The sequence below is a fragment of the Budorcas taxicolor genome, chromosome 1, assembly GCF_023091745.1.
Source record: "Budorcas taxicolor isolate Tak-1 chromosome 1, Takin1.1, whole genome shotgun sequence".
NCBI classification, from domain to species: domain Eukaryota; kingdom Metazoa; phylum Chordata; class Mammalia; order Artiodactyla; family Bovidae; genus Budorcas; species Budorcas taxicolor.
This window is the reverse complement of record NC_068910.1, coordinates 198,818,091-198,832,614: the sequence shown is the minus strand read 5'-3', so window position 1 is coordinate 198,832,614 and position 14,524 is coordinate 198,818,091. Positions and strand designations below refer to the sequence as shown.

Genomic DNA, 14,524 nt, shown 5'->3' with positions numbered 1-14,524 from the left:
GTTATATAGTGTATCACATTGACTGATTTACAGATGTTGGACCATTCCTGCATCTCTGAAATAAATTTCACTTGATAATGGTATGTGATCCTTTTAATGTATTGCTGAATATTTTGTTGAGAATTTTTGCATCTATGTTCATCAGGGATATTAGCCTGTAAAAAAAAGTCTTTTTTTTTTTTATAGTACTCTTGTCTGGTTTTGGTGCAGGGTAATACCACCCTCATAAGTTGTGTTTTGAAATGATCCCCCTCTTATATTTTTTTGGAAGAGTTTCAAGAAGATTGATATTGATTCTTCTTTGAATGTTTCATAGAATTCACCAGTGAAGCCGTTTGGTCCTGGACTTTTGTTTGTTGAGAGTTTTTGATTACTGATTCAATCTGCTTGCTAGTGATTGGTCTGTTCAGACTTTCCGTTTCATCGTCATTTAGTCTTTGAGCACATACGTTTGTAGGAGTTTATCCATTTCTTCTGGTTTGTCTAATTTGTTGGCGTATGATTGTTCACAGTAGTCTGAATGATCCTTTGTATTTCTGTGGTATCACTTGTAATATCTCCTCTTTCATTTATGACTTATTTGAGTCCTTTCTCTTTTTTTTCTTAGTCTAGCTAAGATTTTGTCAATTTAATTTGCCTTCTAAAAACTAGCTCTTAATTTCACTGATCTTTGTTGTCTTTTTAGTCTCTATTTCATTTATTTCTGTTCTAAAGGATGACAGAGGGTGAGATGGTTGGATGGCATCACCACCTCAATGGACATGAGTTTGAGTAAACTCCTGGAGTTGGTGATAGACAGGGAGGCCTGGCGTGCTGCAGTCCATGGGATTGCAAAGATTCGGACACAACTGAGTGACTGAACTGAACTGAATCCTTATTTCTTCTCGTACTAACTTTGGGCTTTGTGTTTTCTTTTTCCAGTTCATTAAGGTGAAGTTAGATTGTGTGAGATTTTTTTTGCTTCTTGAAGTAGGTATTTATCACTGTAAACTTCCTTCACAGAACTGTTTTTACTGTATTTTATAAAGCATGTTAATGTTTACATTTTTGTTTTTCTGAAGGTATTTTTTATTTCTCTTTTGATTTCTTCTTTGGCCAATTGGTTATTCAGTAGCACATTGTTTAATCTCCACATAGTTGTATATTTTCCATTTTTTGTCATGTAATTTCTCATTTCATGCCATTGTGATTGGAAAAGATGCTTGATGCGATTTAAATATTCTTAAATTTATTAGGACTTGATCTCTGGCCTAACATATGATTTATCTATCTATTAAAGATGTTCAGTATATACTTGAGAAGAATGTGTATTCTGTTGTTTTTGGATGGAGTGTTCTATAAATATCTGTTAAGTCCGTATAGTATAATATGTTGTTTCAGGCTGATAGCTCCTTACTGACTTTCTGTCTGGATGATCTTTTCATTGATGTAAGTGGGATATGAAAGTCCCCTGTTATTATTGTATTGCTGCCTATGTCTCCATTTAGGTCTGTTAATAATTGTGAGACATATTTGGGTGCTTCTATTTTGGGTACATAAATATTTACAAATGTTATATCCTCTCATTGGATTGACCCCTTGATGTAATGCCCTTCTTTGTCTCTTATTAAAAAGTATGTTTTATAGGTTTGTTTTTTGTTTGTTTTTAATACAGATATAGCTAATCCATCTTTCTTTTTTGGTTTTCATTTGCATGGAATCTCTTTTTCCACCCCTTTACTTTCAGTGTGTCCTTATATCTAAAGTGTATCTCTTGTAGGCAGCATATATAGGAGTGTGTTGCTTTTTATTTCTTCAGCCTTTCTATGGCTTTTGGTTGGATAATTTAGTCCATTTACAGATAAAGTAATTATTAATAAGTATGTGCTTATTGCCATTGTGTTAATTGTTTCCTAGCAGCTTTTGTAGTTTTTCTCTGTTCGTTTCTTTTGCTCTCTTCCTTTGTGATTTGATGACTTTCTTTAGTGGTATTCTTATATCTGTTTCTCTTTCTCTTTTATTTATTGTAGGTTTTTGCTTTGTGGTTACCATGAGACTTACATTTAACAACTTATATCTGTAATAGTCTATTTTAAGTTGATAATATCTGAAGTTTGATCCCATTCTGAAACTCAACATTTATTCTCATGTTGTATGTCTTAATGTCACATTTTATATATTTTTATCTTGTGCATTTTTAGCTAATTATCATAATAGTTTTTTCATTTAACCATTATATTAGCTTTATTAGTAATTAACCTGCTGCTGCTGCTGCTGCTGCTGCTGCTAAGTTGCTTCAGTTGTATCCAACTCTGTGTGACCCCATAGATGGCAGCCCACCAGGCTACCCCATCCCTGGGATTCTCTAGGCAAGAATACTGGAGTGGGTTGCCATTTCCTTCTCCAATGCATGAAAGTGAAAAGTCAAAGTGAAGTCGCTCAGTCGTGTCCGACTCTTAGCGACCCCATGGACTGCAGCCTACCAGGCTCTTCCGTCCATGGGATTTTCCAGGCAAGAGTACTGGAGTGGGGTGCCATTGCCTTCTCCGATTAACCCACTACCTTCACTATATATTCACTTTTCCAATGATAATTATCCTTTCATTTGTGTTCTTGTTACTAATTATAATTAGCATCCTTTCTGTCAGCTTAAAGGAGTCCCTTTAAAATTTCTTATTTGGCCAATTTAGTGGTGGTGAACTCCTTTAACTTTTGCTTGTCTGAAAACCTTTATCTCTCCTTTGATTCTGAATGAAAACTTTGCCAGGCAGAGTATTCTTGATTGGACATTTTCTTCTTCCGGTACTTTGAATGTATCATGCTTTCTGGCTTACAATGTTTGTGCTAAAAGATCAGCTGATAGCTTTGTGAGAGTTCCCTTGTACAGAACTAGTTTTTCTCTCACAGCTTTTTAGATGATCTCCTTATCTTTAACTTTTGACATTCTAGTTATAATGTGTCTTGGTATGGGTCTCTTTGACAGCTTCTTTTTAAGTATAATTTTAGTTATTTATCATTTACCTTTGGCTGTGCTGGGTCTTTGTTGCTGCGTGAGCTTTCCTCTGGTTGTGGCGAGCAGGGGCTGCTCTCTGGGTGTGGTGCGCAGGCTTCCCCTTAGAGTGGGTTCTCTTGTTGCAGAGCGCAAGCTCTAGGGCATGCAGGCTTCAGTCACTGCAGCACCAGCGCTCAGTAGTTGCGGCTCCTGGGCTCTAGAGCACAGGCTAAGTAGAGAGTTGTGGCCCATGGGCTTAGTTTCTCTGAGGCATGTGGCATCTTCCCAGATCAGGGATTGAACCCATGTCTCCTGCACTGGCAGGCAGATTCCTTACCACTGAGCCACCAGGGAAACCCTGGTAGCCTCTTGTTTGCAATGCTCAGGACTTCTTGGATCTGGATGCTTGTTTTCTTGCCCAAGTTAAGGACGTTTTCAGCCATAATTTTTTCAAACTAAGATTTCTACTCCTTTCTCTCTTCCTCTTTTAGGAACCCTATAAAGTAAAAGTCTGTTTGGTGTTGTCCCATAAGCTCCTGAAGCCATCTTCACAGTATTCATTCTTTTTTTCAGTTTGCTGCTCTAATTGGGCGTATTCCATTGCCTTGTCTGTGAGTTGACTTCATCTAGTCTGCCATTGTGGAGAAGGCAGTGGCACCCCACTCCAGTACTCTTGTCTGGAAAATCCCATGGATGGAGGAGCCTGGTGGGCTCCCGTCTATGGGGTCGCACAGAGTCGGACACGACTGAAGTGACTTAGCAGCCGCAGCAGCAGCAGTCTGCCGTTGAACCCCTTTAGTGTGTTCTTCAGTTCAGCTATTGTATTCTTTGGTTCTATGATTTCTACTTGGTACTTTCTTATATTTTTCTTGTCTCTTTGTTGAAGTTCTCATTGTGTTCTTCCATTCTTCTCCCCAGTTCAGTGAGCATTTTTGTGACCATTACTTTGAACTCTTATCAGGTAATCCCAAATTACTTACCTCCATTTCATTAAGGTTTCTTCTGAGGTTTATTTTCATTTGGAACATATTCCTCTGTTCCTTGACTCTCCATTTGTTTCTGTATAGTAAATGAAACAACCACCTCTTCCAGTGTTGAAGGAGTGGCCTTGTATAAGAGATGAACCTTGTAGTTCAACCCTGCCTCAGCTTCTGGTTGTTTCTCAAACATCTGTGCTTGTCTAGGCAGCCTATTGTATTTTTAGTAGCACCTAGTAGTTGAGGATGTGCCAAGACCTGTCATTGTCCCAAAGTGGAGAATCTCAGCACCTAGATTCAGACTGACTGGAAGCTGGGGCAGCAGCATTTAAAGTATGCAAATATATATAGTTCTGAAGGGCTGCAGGAGTAAGCCACACTGGTCCTCCGAGCCGGGCGATTTGGAGGCCATCATGTGGGCTCCATGTGAGCTGTTTTCTGGGTAATACTTCTGGGCTAGAGCAAGGCAGAGGGAGAATGCCAAGAAGGTGTCACAGCCTATGTTCTTTGAGAGCAACTCCATAGGCCACTAAATGTGAGCCAAACTTGAAGCCTACTCCTTAGGACAAAGGTCCGAGACAAGTAAAGGGGACTCTTTCACAGAAAGCCTGGGGAGTGTGCCTCATTCTACTTTCTGTACAGTGCCTTAAGGGTAGTAGCCTGCTAAGAACTATCCCTCTGATTGCCATAGTCCTGTGGGATCCCGGAATGCAGGTCCTCCCACCTAGAGCTAGGTAATCAAAGGGAGGCCCCTGGGCACAACCCATGTGTACAGCCATGCCATCTGTGCGCTGGAGATGCTGTTAAGTTGCTTCAGTTGTGTCTGACTCTGTGTGACCCCATAGACGGCAGCCCACCAGGCTGCGCCGTCCCTGGGATTCTCCAGCCAAGAACACTGGAGTGGGTTGCCATTTCCTTCTCCAATGCATGAAAGTGAAAAGTGAAAGTGAAGTCACTCAGTCGTGTCCAACTCTTAGCAACCCCATGGACTGCAGCCCACCAGGCTCTTCCGTCCATGGGATTTTCCAGGCAAGAGTACTGGAGTGGGGTGGAAAGGATTGCAGTCAACGCCAAGATGCATGCCTAATCAGAAGCTTGTCCCTTAGCAATCATGATGATCCTTTAATAGTCTCCCTTCACAGAAAGAATGAAACTCCAGGGTCTGTTGCCTTTTGCTGTGCCTTTGTGATAGTAGCTGTTTAAGAACTCTTTCTCCTTGGGTTGCAGTCCTGTAAGACCCACGAGTATAAGCCCCACTGACCACCTTTGCTTAGTCGCTCAGTCATGTCCAACTCTTTGTGACCCCATGGACAGTAGCCTACCAGTGGGGATTCTCCAGGCAAAGATACTGGAGTGGGTAGCCATGCCCTCCTCCAGGGAATCTTCCCAACCCAGGGATTGAACCTAGGTCTTTTCCTCATTGCAGGCGGATTCTTTACTGTCTGAACCACCAGGGAAGCCCAAGAATACTGGAGAGGGTAACCTATCCCTTCTCCAGGGGATCTTCCCAACCCAGGAATTGAACCAGGGTCTCCTGCATTGCAGGTGGATTCTTGCAAATCCACCAGGGAAGACCCCACTTACCACCAGAGCCAGTTAATGTAGACGTGTTCTGTAGCAGCAGTCACAAAAATCCTGGCACCTGACTAGAGCATCAGCTCCTTTCTGGGTGACACTGATTATAACAGTTCCTTAGGACCCAGAACACGAAGCTTCCTTGGTCTCTAGAGCCAGGTAATCTAGAATCATATCCTGGGCAGGAGCTGTAAAAATCAGGACATCAGAGAAAGCTTCTCTTCCAGGAGATAGTGGTGATCTGGAGCATGACAAAGGTGGTACCTTCCAGTCTTTGTTTCCAGAGTGTTCCAGCAGGATCCTAGCTGTGTGTGTTGAATAAGACCCCTGTCCCTTTAGCTAAGGTTTTAATGGTGGACCTTACTCACTTTAAGTCTAGCCCCAATTGGCTGCCTCTGAGCTGGACTCTGGGATGGGTAAGTCCAAGCATATGAGCCCTCTAAGAGGTGTTTCTCAGGTTGCTATCATTTTGTGGATCTTGGGACACAAGACCCATTGGTTTTCAAAAATTAGATGTTTGGGGGCTCACCTCTCAAGTGCATGTCTTAAAAGTTGGGGTGCCCAAGGTGAGGTTTGAACCCTTTGCTCCTCAAGGAGAAGCTCTGAGTTTTGAGTTCCCTTCTGGTTATGGTTGCTACACTAGGGGTGAGATTTATGGTGAGATTGTGTCTCCATCTCCTCTACAGGTTTTTGTATGGTTTTCTTTTCTTTTGTCCAACATGTAGTTGTCCCTCAACCAAGCTTTAAGTTTTTTTCTGAGAAGAAACTGTTCCATGTTTAGCTGTAGATCCAGTGAATCTGAGGAGGGAGGTGAGTTCAGAATCTTCCTACATCGCTATCTTGAATTGTTAATGCTCTTTTTTATAATGCATAGAAAGTATTTGTATGTCAAATTCTGGTGTTTTGTTTTTTTTTTTTTTCAGAAGAAAAATTCATTGGTGAAAATGCATAAGAATGTTAATGTTTTTAATATTTCAGAGATCATGTTACCTTGGTCACATGTAGTACATATGTAACTTCTTTAAGAAAATGTAAAGGGAGTCACATGATCATTCTATTACATGCCCATGTTAATAATCACTGAGTTTAGTGAATGTTGTTTTTGGCCACATTGTGTGATTAGTGTAAAAAGTTAAGCCCAGATTCAACAAAATTCAATTTGCTTCTTTTGGTTAGGTTTAAAATAAAATTCAGAAAACTTAAAAAAAATGTATATTTACACTTGTTGAAAAGAAAAGGGGACATAGACTGGCGATTCGTTTCTTATATGATAGTATACATGTTTCAATGCCATTCTCCCAAAACCAGCCTATGTCCGATGCAGGATACAGGATGCTTGGGGCTGGTGCACGGGGATGACCCAGAGAGATGTTATGGGGAGGCAGGTGGGAGGGGGGTTCATATTTGGGAACGCATGTACACCCGTGGTGGATTCATGTCAATGTATGGCAAAACCAATACAGTATTGCAAAGTAAAATAAAGTTAAAATAAAAATTAAAAGGAAAAGGGGAAAAGAAAGAAAAGAAGAAAATAAATATTATTTATGATCTCACCACCCAGTGTTATTGATGATTTTTGGAAAAAGTTTAATAACATTTGCTAATTGATTTCTCTTAATTTAGCTGGTACAATAAAAAGAACATTGAATATTGGAAGAGAAGAAGAAAGCATATATAAGTGCAAGAACGTCCCCTAAATTTCTGGCATAAATACTAATCTCAGAAGGATTGGAAGGACTGTAGGTAAAACTGGTCCCAAGCCCCACTTGGATGGGCTTTCCTACCAGTAGGATCACCACTCATTAGTGCTGCTGTTCTGGTTCTTAAGGGCACTGCTGTGAGTGATACACTGAGATTTTGATTTTGTTGATGGTACTGCATTTATCAAGAATATCTTAGAAATGTTTCATGTCACAAGGAAAGTGTTAGGCTTCATAAAGTGTTTTTTTCCTTGTCAAGAGAATCTGTCAGTGGGTTGGCCTTTTGCAGTTTGGGTCATAGCAGTACAGTTGACTCTTGTACAATGTGGGCGTTAGATGCATTGACTCCAATGCACTCAAAAATCCACATAGAACTGTATAGTCAGCCTTCTTTATAGTCAGCCTTCTTTATCTGGTGGCTCAAATGATAATGAATCTGTCTGCAGTGCAGTAGATCTGGGTCGATCCCTGGGTTGGGAAGATCCCCTGGAGAAGGGAAAGGCTACTCACTCCAGTATTATGGCCTGGAGAATTCCAGTCCATGGGGTTGCAAAGAGTCCCACACAATTGAGCTACTTTCACTTTTACTTTCTTCCTCTTTATCTGAGAGTCCACATTCATGAATTCGTGTAGCTCTGCAGTATTTATTGAAAAAAAATCTATATATAAGTGCACCCATGAAGTTCAACCATGTTGTTTAAGGATCAACTGTACATAGTTACATTGGCTGTGTTAGATTGTGTTCTGAGATGCCACCTGCTAAACTGGAATTTATTTTAAAATTTGGGTAGACTTTTGAGAATGTATTTTAAAGTTATATCTCATGAAAAGATACTGAAGTTATTGAAAAAGTACATGGAATGATAATCATATATATATATATTTTTTGTAATTTAGGTAGAGTCAGTGCTCCTTGGTAAGTTACTTTAGTTACCACTTATTTATTTCTTCTGGGGCAAAACACAGGTAGTTCCATTTAGTAAGTTAAGGTGATAGTGGTTTCCTAGTTAAACACTGTACTGTTGACCTTTGAACAACCTGGGAGTCAGGGGGCACCAATCCCCCATGCAGTGGAAAATCTGTGTACAATTTTACAGTTGACTCTTTTATCTTGGGGCTTTCTTGGTGCCTCAGATAGTAAAGAATCTGCCTGCAGTGCAGGAGACCCGAGTTCAGTCCCTGGGTCAGGATGATCCTCTGGAGAAGGGAATGGCAACCCACTCCAGTAGTCTTACATGGAAAATCCCATGGACACAGGAACCTGTCAGGCTACAGTCCATGGGGTCACAAGGAGTCAGGCACGATTAAGCGACTAACATTGTAACTTGTATCTGTAGTTCTGAATCTGTGGATTCAATCAACTTTGGATAGTGCAGTATGTAACACATGTTTATTGAAAAAAATTCCCATATAGGTGGATCTGTGCAGCTTAGACCTATGTTGTTCAAGGGTCATATCTATATATGTAGATGTCTAAGTTGTTTATTTTGTTAGAAACTCCCATGTATGTTTCTGTGAATTAAAGAAATTCCCTTGTGTGTAATCGTGAGACTGTTTTGTCACTCCTGAGCTGTTTAAATTTATTCCTGTAGGTCAGTTTTGATGTCACAGGCACTACCGCACTACAGGCAGACTTCATTTTATTGTGCTTCACTTTATTGCACTTTGCAGATACTGTGTTTTTTACAGATTGAAGGTTTGTGGCCACCTTGAGTTGAACTCAAGTGTGTAGGCATCTTTTTTCTAACAGCATTTGCTCACTTGATGTCTCTGTGTCTAATTTTGGTAATTCTTAAGTATTTCTTTTTTTAAACAAATTATTTATTTTCGGCTGTGCTGGGTTTTTGTTGCTTTCCTTTAGTTGCAGGGAGCAAGGGCTACTCTAGTTGCAATGCATGGCTTCTCTTTGTTGTGACTTCTCTTGTTGCAGAGCATGGGCTCCAGAGCACATGGGCTCCAGAGCACATGGGCTTCAAGAGTTGTGGCACATGGGCTCAGTAACTGTGGCTCCTGGTCTCTGGTGGTGGTGGTTGTTTAGTTGCTCAGTCATGTCTGAGTCTTTGCAACATCATGGTCTGCAGCACGCCAGGCTTCCCTGTCCTTCACTGTTTCCCTGAGTTTGTTCATGTCCATTGAGTCAGTGATGCCATCCAGCCATTTCATCTTCTGTCGCCTCCTTCTCCTTCTGCCTTCAGTCTTTCCCAGCATCAGTCTTTTCCAGTGAGTCAGTTGCATCAGGTGGCCAAAGTGTTGGAGCTTCAGCTTCAGCATCAGTCCTTCCAGTAAATATTCATGGTTGATTTCCTGTAGGATTGACTGGTTTGATCTCCTTACTTTCCAAGGGATCCTCAAGAGTCTTGTCCAGCACCACAGTACAAAAGCATCAATTCTTCAGTGCTCAGCCATCTTTATGGTCCAACTCTCACAACTATACATGACTACTGGAAAAGCCATAGCTTTGTTAGCAAATGATGTCTCTGCTTTTTATTTGCTGTCTGGGTTTGTCATAGCTTTTCTTCCAAGGAGCAAGCATCTTTTAATTTCATGGCTGCAGTAATTACCATCTGCAGTAATTTTTGAGCGCAAGAGAATGAAATCTGTCACTGTTTCCACTTTTTCTTCATCTATTTACCATGAAGTGATGGGACAAGATGCCATGATCTTAGTTTTTTAATGTTGAGTTTTAAGCCAGCTTTTTCACTGTTTTCTTTCACTTTCATTAAGAGGCTCTTTAATTCTTCTTTGCTTTCTGCCATAAGGGTGGTGTAATCTGCATATCTGAGGTTGTTGATATTTGTCCCGGCAATCTTGATTCGATATGTGATTCATTTCTCATGAATCACCCAGCATTTCTCATGATGTACTCTGCATATAAGTTAAATAAAGCAGGTGACAATATACAGCCTTGACATACTCCTTTCCCAATGTTGAACCCTCTGTTGTTCCATGTCCAGTTTTAACTGTTGCTTCTTGACCTGTACACAGGTTTCTTAGGGGACACGTCAGGTAGTCTGGTATTCTCATCTCTTTAAGAATTTTCCAGTTTGTTGTGATCCATACAGTCAAAGGCTTTAGCATAGTCAATGAAGCAGAAGTAGATGTTTTTTGAAATTCCCTTACTTTTTCTATAATCCAGCATATGTTGGCAGTTTTATCTCTGATTCTGCCTTTTCTAAATCCAGCTTGAACATCCGGAAGTTCTTGGTTCACATACTGCTGAAGTCTAACTTGAAGAATTTTGAGTGTAATCTTGCTAGCCTGTGAAATAAGTGTAATTGTACAGTAATTTGAACATTCTTTGGCATTGCCTTTCTTTGGGATTGGAATGAAAACTGACATTTTCCAGTCCTGTGGCCATTGCTGGGTATTCTAATTTGCTGACATATTGAGTGCTGCACTTAACAATATAATCTTTTAGGATTTGAAATAGCTTTGCTGTAATTCCATCACCTCCACTAACTTTGTAGTGATACTTCCTAAGGCCCACTTGACTTCACACTCCAGGATGTCTGGCTCTAAGTGAGTGACCACACCATTGGGTTATCTGGGTCATTAAAACCTTTTTTGGTACAGTTCTTATGGTAGTCTTAATAGTTGTGGCCCATGGGCTTAGTTGTACTGTGCACAGGATGGGATTAAACCTGTGTTTCCTGCATTGGCAGGAGGATTCTTTACCACTGAGGCCCCAGGGAGACTTGATTCTTGCAATATTTTTAAATCCTCTATTCTGATGATTGTTAGCATTTTTTTTTTTTTTAGCAATACAATGTTTTTTAAATTAAGATAGATATATGCATTGCTTTTTAGACATAATGTTCTTGCACATTTAGTCGACTATAGGACAGTGCAAACATAACATTTATATGTGCTGGGAAACCAAAAATATTTGTATGACTCATTTTATCACAAAATTTGCTTTATTGTGGTGATCTGGAAGGAACCTGCAGTATTTCTGAGGTATCTCCATACTTAACACTTAAAAAGATAAACTGACGGGATTGAGCAGATGGGCTCCTTTGTAAGGATTTGAAGATTACAAGTTTGGGCATCAAGACGTAAAGGATATTTAGAAATGTAGCTGTCAGTGATTTGCTGCTTCATTGATTGGGTTGCTGGAACTTGATTAAGTTTCTAGAGGTAAAGTGCATTTACCAAATACTAATGATAAGAATCTGTTCCATAGAGTTGATCTGTGAAATTGTAATTTCACTGTTATTGGTAGTAATATATTTATTAATCTACTTGAACAGCATATGATAGAAGAACTAGAATATAGGCCTTTAAGTTTTTGTCATTTTTGATTGTAAGTTTCAGGCCTAGGAGCAGTTAGCCCCATGGTATAAACCAGTGCTACTCAAATGACAGGTTCACGGTGAGGTAACACTTGCATCAGAATGTAAATCAGTGCGTTGCATCCTTCACATCACAGAAAGTTTTGCTGTATAAAAATGTCAGTTGCACCAAACAGTGTTTTTTGTAACATAATTGATTTACATTCTGCTTCAAGGTTCTTAGCTCAGTTGGATTGCTGTTGTGACCAGGTCCAGCCCATCTGCAGCTCATACTTGGAGCAGTACTAGTATAAACAGCTCATTTCATAAGTGAATGCTTTATCTGTTTTCTGATTACACTGTTTGGATTGGATTGGTTTTAATGGACCTTGCCGCTGCTGTTACCTTCCAATGCCCTACAGAGCAGGTAGACCTAATGAAACAAGTAAGGGGTTTGGAGTCCTGGCTGTGCATTTTTTCACCTGAATGGTGGTGGACAAAATAATTTAATGTCTCTGAGCCTGTTTCATCCTGTGCAAAATGAGGATATAATTCCTATGTTCCCATGTTGTGAAGATTGAGTTACGGTTTAAGAAACCACTTTAAAAACTCTAAATTGTAGTTACAGTGATATCATCCATACTGACAGTTTTCAAAATATGACCTCCTTTTCTCTGCCTAATGCCTATTGCTGAGAGTGAGGGAGTTGTTTGTACTAGTAAGAAATATACTTTCTTAAAGAAATTTAAATATTGTTGCTTGACTATTATGAACAGGACTCTGGTTAATAAATAAAATTTAACAATTGTTTCTTCACATTTTATACTAATGTTTTGACTCTTATAATAAATGAAAAGAAAAATAGTTCTTTAAGTCTCATAAGAAAAAACAATGATCATCTGCCCTATTCCTCTGAACCTAGGATTCTTGCTTCTCTAAGCAAGTATTTTAACTCCTTGTTATCTTTAACTCCTTTTTTTTTTTTCCTTTTGGCATTCTCCTCTTATTTCTAAATAACATTTTATGGCATATTCTTAAGTTTCAGTCTTAGCTATTTATCTAATAGGGCTTCCCAGGTGGCTCAGTGGTAAAGAATCCACCTGCTAATGCAGGAGATACGGGTTTAATACCTGAGTGGGGAAGATCCCCTGGATTAGGAAATGGCAGCCCACTCCAGTATTCTTGCCTGGAGAATCCCATGCACAGAGGAGCTTGATGGGCTACAGTCCTTAGAGTTGCAGAGAGTCAGACACGACTGAAGGACTTAGCACAACACTAAATTTGTGGGTAAATCTGAATGAATATTGACTGTATATAACAAGAGCTTTCAGCCTCCTGGTGTCTTTCTGTCTAATGTTAGTATTCTGTGCTTTGCTTTATAGAATTTATTCTTGAACTCTCATAGATTTTTGTTCAATATTTTTAGATTCCAGGGTTCTTGTAACTTGTTAATTTTTTGTGAGTTTTTTTTTTTTTTCTGCTAAAAAGGGTTAGGAAGAATGAATGAGACAGAGCAAATTTTCATCTAAACCTAGAAATTTTAGAACAATTGCTTATTTTCTATTTTTTGGAAGTGTTATAAATGATTAAATAATTAGGTATTTGACTTCCTGAGAAGTTGTACAGTTGAGAATGTGTCTTTACAGATGAGTACAAAGGTTATTTTCTATTTTTATGTTTCAGGGTAATTGTTTCAATGGTAATAATGAGAAATACTACCACCTCTCTGCTTTTAGATTGGAATGTTGCGTCAGCAGGTAGAAAACCATGAAAAGGTCAAGCAAGAGATGGCCATGGAGTATAAGCAGGAGTTAAAGAAACTGCATGAAGAGGTAAGATTTTAGTTCTGTTATATATTGTGTAGTTCTGTCTCTTCAACCTTGAGGATTTTGTTAATGAGCTGGTTTCTACTTTATAAAATGGATGTATATATTCCATGGAAGATATTGGGGTAGAAATCTTTCTCTATTCTTAAACCCAGAATTTCGCCTTTTATATATTTGATGTTCTCTACAACAATGATTCGAAAGTATGTTTCTTGGTTGAGTATCTGAAAGAAATAGAGCTATTTTTGTATAATACCATGAAATGCTGATACCAAAAGCTTATGTTAAATGTTTTAATTTTTGAGTTGAGTCAGTAGATTTTAAATAATGGAAGATTCAAAGGTTTCAGAAGCATTTTGGGATAGATTAGAAAGGTAAGAAAATTCTGTCAGTTAACTGAATTGTATTCTTCAGATTGGCAAAAAAATACTTTTTGTTCAATTCCGAAGCATTCCCCTCCTGCATAGTGAATATCAGTGTTCCACTGGGGAATGGTTCAAGAACCACAGGCCTGGAGAAAAGAAAAAGAGTGTTTATTTGCTGCTTTTATTGTGAAGATGGGTTGTGGGGCCCCTAAGTGCAGGGCTATTGTATATTATAATAGAAAATTAGACCTTTGTTTTATTTATTTATTAAACTTTTCTCCTTATTTTTCTTTGACTTTTGGTGTTTACTTTTTGTATGTAGTTTTGAGTTTTGTGTTTTATCTAATGTGCTCTCTATTTTCAGGGATGCTAGTTAGCTCTACTTGTGCTTTCATAATGCCAGTTTGTTTTATCAGCACTGTTTACACATTCTTAAATTCTAAGTCTAGAAATAACTGTGTCTACAGTTAGGCAGACTGAAGAGAAGCTATGAAAAGCTCCAGAAAAAACATGTAAGAGACTTCAGAGGAAATGCCAAAAATCACAGGGAAGATCGGTCTGAAATTGAGAGGTTAACTGGAAAAATAGAGGTATGTTCACAGTACTGATTGGCTTGTAGTGATTGTCAGCCTTCATGTAGGAAGACTCTGTTTCTAATAGTGCTATTTCATGAAGCCAATTTCCTCTCACCTTCAGGACTACCACTGAGCTGTTTCAAAGGTGGGAGGGTGTCCTGTTGTCATCTGGTTCCCTGTGGTTACTAGCTATCAGTAGTTCTCAAGAGGGTGGTGCCATCCTTTGAGGGCACTGGAAATATTTGAGACATTGTTTTGGTTGTC

The 14,524-nt window shown here is 39.2% G+C and overlaps 1 protein-coding gene across 1 annotated transcript in view; it reads left to right on the top strand.

Moving 5' to 3' along the window:
• CEP63 (centrosomal protein 63) overlaps nucleotides 1-14,524 on the top strand; it is a 79,707-nt gene that overhangs the window by 16,345 nt on the left and 48,838 nt on the right. The window contains exons 4-5 of the mRNA XM_052642347.1: nucleotides 13,231-13,326; nucleotides 14,153-14,275. Coding sequence (XP_052498307.1) covers nucleotides 13,231-13,326; nucleotides 14,153-14,275 — 219 coding nt within the window. The remainder of the gene's footprint in view (nucleotides 1-13,230; nucleotides 13,327-14,152; nucleotides 14,276-14,524) is intronic.